This window comes from Bombina bombina, chromosome 5 (assembly GCF_027579735.1).
Source record: "Bombina bombina isolate aBomBom1 chromosome 5, aBomBom1.pri, whole genome shotgun sequence".
NCBI classification, from domain to species: Eukaryota; Metazoa; Chordata; class Amphibia; order Anura; family Bombinatoridae; genus Bombina; species Bombina bombina.
Genome location: NC_069503.1, coordinates 264,571,916 through 264,579,116, shown reverse-complemented (window position 1 = coordinate 264,579,116; position 7,201 = coordinate 264,571,916). Strand labels below are relative to the sequence as shown.

Genomic DNA, 7,201 nt, shown 5'->3' with positions numbered 1-7,201 from the left:
CATCTAAGAAGGATCGAAAGTGTGCACACTTTGAAGCCTACAATCTACTTACCGAATAAATGTAAGATTGTCACCGACGAAAAGATACACAAGGTGCGTTACAGGTGAGCGGAAGACAAAGCCCCGCCCATAGCTCCGGAGCACCGGGTAAGTGCTCATTACTGACTTTTCCAAAGGACCCTTAAAAGTTAGGGTGAAGTTTTGAATTCTTTCGGTTATATTGCACTTTAGGAACTGTTGTGATTTCACCTTTATCATAAACAAAAAACGATCTATTTGGAGTCCTATCAACTGCGAATTGAGAGACTGTGCCTGTCAAAATTAAGTCACCAATAGCATTACAGACAGTGTATCAGGTTTACAACATCCGGTTCCAAACTAGCAGAAACGATTAGCCCCACTTCTTACCCTGCATATTGGTTTTAGCATTTTATTATTATACTGTGATTATCAGGTACACTTAGAAAGCCTGTTATCTATTAGGTTAACCTAGATTGAGTGCTATTTTTTATTGTGGAGGAATATTGCCATATGGTTTTTAGGTTAAAGTGAAGCTTATGTACTGTTCTATTAAATTAGAAATTTATTAAATGTTTTTTAATTATGTGTTTGCTTTTCAATAAATGTTATCTATCAAATTGTAACCAGTGAATTGCCTTACTATCACAACAGTGGTGGATTATTTGTTTGATTCGTTTCTAACATACCCCCTTGAAAGTCAGCTAATATTATATGCTTTATGCATTTTTTTCTGGAATCTAAAATTTAAATTTACAATTTATTATTGAGGCCTAAACACCAGATAGCCTTTGGCGCCTTCTCCAATCACCTTTTTTCTTCTTTTAGAAATTCAAAGGACTTCCCTTGAACAGAGGCAGCTCCCATTATTAATGTTATTATTATACTAGTTGAAAAGCCTGCGCAGAGGGCAGTCTATTGTGGTGACAGAACCAACCTGCCATTTTGGAATCCACATGGATGCAGCTTATTCTGCATCCAGGTGGATTCTTTTGGCTGCGCACGCAACTGATGACTGCAACGGACGCATTACAAATGCGATTAAAGTATAGATATATAATTGCTATGCTATGCAGTTTTTTTATCTACAACACACACACATTGTATCACGCTCACTGCTGTTTCTTTAATTACAACAAATGTAAATTAAAGTTAAAAAAAAGTATTACTTAAAGAGATCTGTTTTTCTAAGTTTAAGAACTTTTTTAACACTCATTCCCCTATAACATATAAGAAATATCAATACAATGAAAAAAACTAGACAAATTTCTCTTTATTTATTCTTCATTTGAAATATTTTGTATTTGTTTCCCCTATAAAAGATCATCAGCAATATAAATGCACCTAGGAACCCAATGTAGGTGCTGATCAACCTTAAAAAAGGGGGAATGGGACAGAGCAAAATATTTGGGACATACAAAGATGGCATTAATAGCTCTGGTTTAAAAAAGAAGAGTCCATTGCATATTATATCAGGTTATCCAGGATTTGAAGTCAGTAAATTCCTGCACCAGGAAAAATTATGTTTTGTGTTAATCATCCTTTTCCACAAATACTTCTCCGTGCAGAACTTTTCTTCTTTGTCGTAGCATGTGAAAGTACAGTTGAGGAAACACTTAAATGGAAAGAAAAAAACATAAAAAATAATTATTATATTTTCATCATTATTAATCAGGTCTATTATATTTGAATCAGACATCTAAAGAGTGTTTGTCACTTTAAGGGATGCGACCAGGTACATTATTGATATAGAGCTAGATTACCAGTGGAGAGCTATTTAGCGCTCCTGCTCTAGCATAAACAGCGATGGACGGAGGCTTTTTGAGCACGTTAGTTGCGCACGAATTATGAGCTGAAAGTAAAAGGTTTGCACATGCATACTAATCCAACACGTGCAAAAGTGTAACAGAATATCGCAAACGTATTAACGTATTGCCCCTTAAACTTGAATGGAAAGTGAAAACTGAAAAAAATCCTAACACCAAACTTGCGCTAACCCGATTGCGTTTAACCATGTGTTCTTCACATAGAAGAATATGTTATATTTATTCTTAAATAAATATTACTATAAATATATGATGGATTTTTGGTAAAATATATATACTGTATATAGATTATTAGATCTAGGTATAAATATATAGATATATATAGGAATATCTACTTAAAAATGTATAGAACATAGTCCCCTATGTGAAGAACACTGGAATGTAAAATATTTACAGCACATACACAGTTAAATACATTATTAAATATTAATAGTCAATAAAAATACCTTTCCATGTTTTCAGATATTTGACTGCAAATGGCTCATATCTAAATATGTATATGTATTTATATATATATTATATATATATACAGTATATATATATATATATATATATATATATATATATATATATATATATATATATATATACATATATATATATATATATATATATATATATATAGGTGTACATATGTATCTATCTATTTATGTGTTTTACTGTACATTTACTGTAAATATTTATCATTCCAATGTTCATCACTTAAAGTATAATGTCCTTTTTATTGTAAATACATATTTCTATGTATATCTGTGAATACCTATACCTGAATATCTATTCCTATAGATATATAGGTATAGATATGTATTTTAGATGAACAGTATTAGATATGTATATAAATATATATTTAATAATAAACAGTGCATTTTTTCGATGTGAAGAACATAGGAATGTAATTTTTTTTTTTGAGCATTGTGTTGTGCAATTTAGATCTTAACGGGGTCGAGTTAGCGTACATGAAAACAGTATTTTTAAGGTGGGGTATTGAAATATTACACATAAAATATTTTTAAAATGATTAAACATACTGTAAATATATGGATTATTTAGAATATTTTACAGTATGTTTAATAATTTGTAAAAATTTTAATCTAAATCTAATATTTCAATAATGCGCTTTAAGAATATTACCACATTAAGATCTAAATCACGATACACTATGCGCAAAACGCATATTTTACATTCCTATGTTCTTTACATAGAAAATAATGTACTTTTTATATAAATTTCTATATATATATATATCTGATACTGTTCACGTAAAATACATATCTATACCTATATATCTATAGGAATAGATATGTAGGTATAGGTATATACAGAAATATATATAAATATTTATTTAATAATAAAAAGGACATTTTCCTTTAAGTGAAGAACTTTGGAATGGGAAATATGTATTATAAATATACAGTAAAACACATAAATACAATTGTACACACACATATATATATATGTGTGTATGTAGTAAATCTATGTTAAAGTCCTTTGCAAACATATTTTTTTCTAACACCTGAGACCTCATATCTTTGAGCCATTATAACTTTTTTATGCAAGTCATTTTTTTTACATCTATTTTTTATGTGTTTTGTGCACTGAGCTGCTCAAGCAGCCCACGACAGAACGCTGTTTTGCTGAGAGGTGACGTTTTCACCTCTTAGCGAATAGCCTTGCAGGAAATCCGGCGCCACACGGCCCCAAGCCGGATTTCCCGCACGGCTATTGGCTAAGAGATGAAAACGTCACCTCTAAGCAAAACAGCGTTCTGTCGTGAGCTGCTTGAGCAGCTCAGTGCGGTGAACGCTTGAAACAAATAAAGGAGCTTTCTGCATGAAGTATTTTATAGTTCATGAATGAAAGTCCCCTTAATTTGTTCCAATGGTCAATCCTAGTGTTTCACAAATTTAAGTATTTAAGAATTTGGATTGTATTATAAAAACAGGACTTGCATATGCTAAGTATAGAACCATTTTTAATCAAAACCATAAATGAAAAAGTCCGGCCAAAAAAAAATGAAAATGGCTGATAGTGATCATATTGACATTAGCAGCCAATAACATGCTGATAAGAGATAGATAGAGATCAACCCCACAATTTGCTGGGCTCTTCTGATGAATTAGAAAACACTTTTATATTTCAAAGATTTACATGACACATACTTGTAAGTGGAAAAGTGCACAAGGAAAGGTGCTGGGGAGCTAAACCACTACATATATAATACTAAACCACTAAATAACTATATTTAGCTGATATAAAACAAACAGGATATAATATAAACAATTTAATCAGGTTAAATTTATCCCTAATAAATATATTAGGGGCGTCTTCCTTAAAAAGCCAAATTGAAAAAGGTCATAAAAGTCAGATAAAATAACGCAATCAAAATAAGTGAAATTTTCTTTTAACTAAGTTCAGAGTCTTTATAAACCAAACTTGATCCAGATATAAGTAAAACTTATGTTAATAACTGTGTAAACACTGTGTAATAAATGCACCTTAAGTATTTGCAGTCAGCTTGTAGTGAATTGCAAAAATACCAATCACACCGCTCACTATACCTTCCGCTCCTCTTCACCCACTAGACTACTGTTGCTTATTGACCACAGGAGGCTCTTTAAACCGTTACTGACGACTCACAGGGCCCACTGTTCTGGTGCTGCGCTGCTCTCGGCATCTTTCAGTGTTACTTAAGAGCCGGTCAAGTGATTGAATGTTCAAAATCTCCTCTTAGGCTCTGCTGGATAACTTAGTTTTCATTACAAATTTTCCAAAACAATTAGAATCAAAATGCCCATGATCCTTTGACGCGTTTCGCCCACCATTGAGGGCTTTATCAAGAGTTTGGATCATATGTTGGAGCCTCATTTAAATAGCTACTACTTCCATTCAATTAGTCTTTCCTCATTTTTATTTTTAAGGTGGTATTGCTCTATTCCCATTCACTATTGTCCTCTTAAAGTGGTTTAATGATCATTATTTTTATCCTTCATTTACAGATGTTTCCAGTACATGGAGATATTAATATCCTTCTCTTCATTTGACCAAACATTAGATACATGAAAAACAATATATTCAACCTGGTTTTATTACACAGTGTTTACACAGTTATAAACATAAGTTTTACTTTTATCTGGATCAAGTTTGGTTTATAAAGACTCTGGACTTGGTTCAAAGAAAATTTCACCCATTTTTATTGCGTCCTTTTATCTGACTTCTATGAAGTTGAAACTTTTTCAATTTGGTTTTTAAGGGAGACATCCCTAATATATTGTTTATTCAGTTTAGCTCTCCAGCGCCTTTCTTTTTGCACATTTCTACTAATTGAATTAATAGCTGAGTGGGTACACTATTTCAGAAAGGTTTCCACTTTTATTAATCCTAGCACACTCCAATCCTTGTTTTTACATATTTGTAAGTGCTCTTATGTCATGGGTTTTGAACCAAAAACAATAGAAACAATTTACATCCCTCAAAGTGGAACTGCTGTCCCCATTTTACTTATGTTAAATAGGACTAAAGTGTGAGGATTATTATTATTATCAACAACTCAAATTTATAAAAACAACAAAAACAACAAATGAATACAATGAAAATGCATAATTTTCCCTTCCCATCATTTGATTCTATCCTCTATGAGAAAATAAAATGGAAAGAAAAAATCACTTCACATCTCATTTGGCTTGAGGCAAAATGCTCTTAGTTCTTATAAAATCTAGATTTCACATGAAAGAATACTTTAAACAATTGCTCATTGCTATGGAAAGCATTAACAATGTGCAGAAGCTTTTTTGGTACAAACGTATTGACAAATGTTGTGGGAATAGGTGCAAAACCTTTTAGATCACATCCGCAAGTACAATCATTTCTGCTACTTATACAACAATATAGTTCATAACCCAGACAATATGTAACTATTACTTACATGGTATATAAAACAACATTACGATTATTAGGAAGTAGTAGTAGTCGAAAGAAACATTATATTTGTTTGGAAGCCGCAGAGAATACATCCCAGTCCTCCGCACATATGGTAATGCAGCATAAATAGTGAAGAGTTCACCCGCAACGCCGACAGGATACAAGACAATAAATAAATTATACCTGAGGAGAGAAACAATATTTTATCAAATTCCTTTACCAACAAGGAAAACATATTTGCAAACATATTGAAAATTATGGCCTAGATTACAAGTGGAGCACAAAAATATTTGCTCTCATATTACAAGTCCAAAGTTACTTTTCATTGCTTGAGTGCTAACTTCTGCAAGTTGGATAGCGTGGGTGTGCTAAATCCCTCACATAACACATAGGACTAGATTACAAGTGGCGCTCTATCGTTATCATGGGCGGGATATTGCAATATCATGACCGCATTATTTTGCACGCGTATTACAAGTTGAAAGTAAATGTGTTCACTCGAGTACAAACAAATTTAACGAGTGTCGGGTTAGCTCGACTGAATACCTTGCATAAAGGCTAAGGCTTAGAAAAAAATTGTGCACCAAACACAACATGAATTAAAATAAACAGTTACACTCATGTAAAAACGATTGTATAAAAATGATTCATAAAAATATTAATACAAATATTATATAAGGGTTCAAAGGTATATGGCCATGTATTTAACTGCAAATGGCTATAATATATTTATATATATATATATATATATGCAGTATATATATATATATATATATATATATATATATATATATATATATATATATATGCAGTATATATATATATATATGTATATATATATATGTGTGACGGGTTTATATATATATATATAATATATATATATACATATATATATATATATATATATATATATATATATATATATATATATATATATATATATACTTCAGTCAGAGGATGCAGTATCGATTTTTATTTTTCTCTGTGTCTCCATTTATTTAAAGACTGCTGTTAACTTGTAATTCACAAATCAATTTAAACTGTTGCATTGTGTTTTTAATATGTGCTGCTTTTATACAAGCTTATATTAATAAAAAGGAGATAATGAGTCATTTAAAAAATATATGTAATTATTGCAGTTAAATGTTTTTAGAAATAATGCCACTGTAAAGTAACTGGTTAAACACATAGTCAAAGGGAGACATTTAAAATTAAACTTTCATGATTGAGGTAGAGCATGCTATTTTAATAGACTTTTCTAGTTATTTATATTTTGAGAATTAGCATAAACTGTTACTGGCCCCATGTCAGCAAATCAAATTAGTTTTTGAAAGGAACATGAAAGTCATAATTACATTTCCATCATTCAGATAGAAATTGCACAAAAAAAAAAAAAAAACTTTCTATTTTACTTTTATTATTATGTACTTCATTCTTTT

The 7,201-nt window shown here is 30.9% G+C and overlaps 1 protein-coding gene across 1 annotated transcript in view; it reads right to left on the bottom strand.

Annotated features, from left to right (window-relative positions):
* Positions 1–1,273: 1,273 nt before the first annotated feature.
* The window catches only part of HACD1 (3-hydroxyacyl-CoA dehydratase 1), a 136,291-nt gene continuing 130,363 nt past the window's right edge, over positions 1,274–7,201 (bottom strand). Inside the window, exons 6-7 of the mRNA XM_053713978.1 lie at positions 5,767–5,945; positions 1,274–1,633 (exon numbers count right to left, since the gene is read on the bottom strand). Of these exons, the coding sequence (XP_053569953.1) occupies positions 1,551–1,633; positions 5,767–5,945 (262 nt within the window). The 3' untranslated portion in view covers positions 1,274–1,550. The remainder of the gene's footprint in view (positions 1,634–5,766; positions 5,946–7,201) is intronic.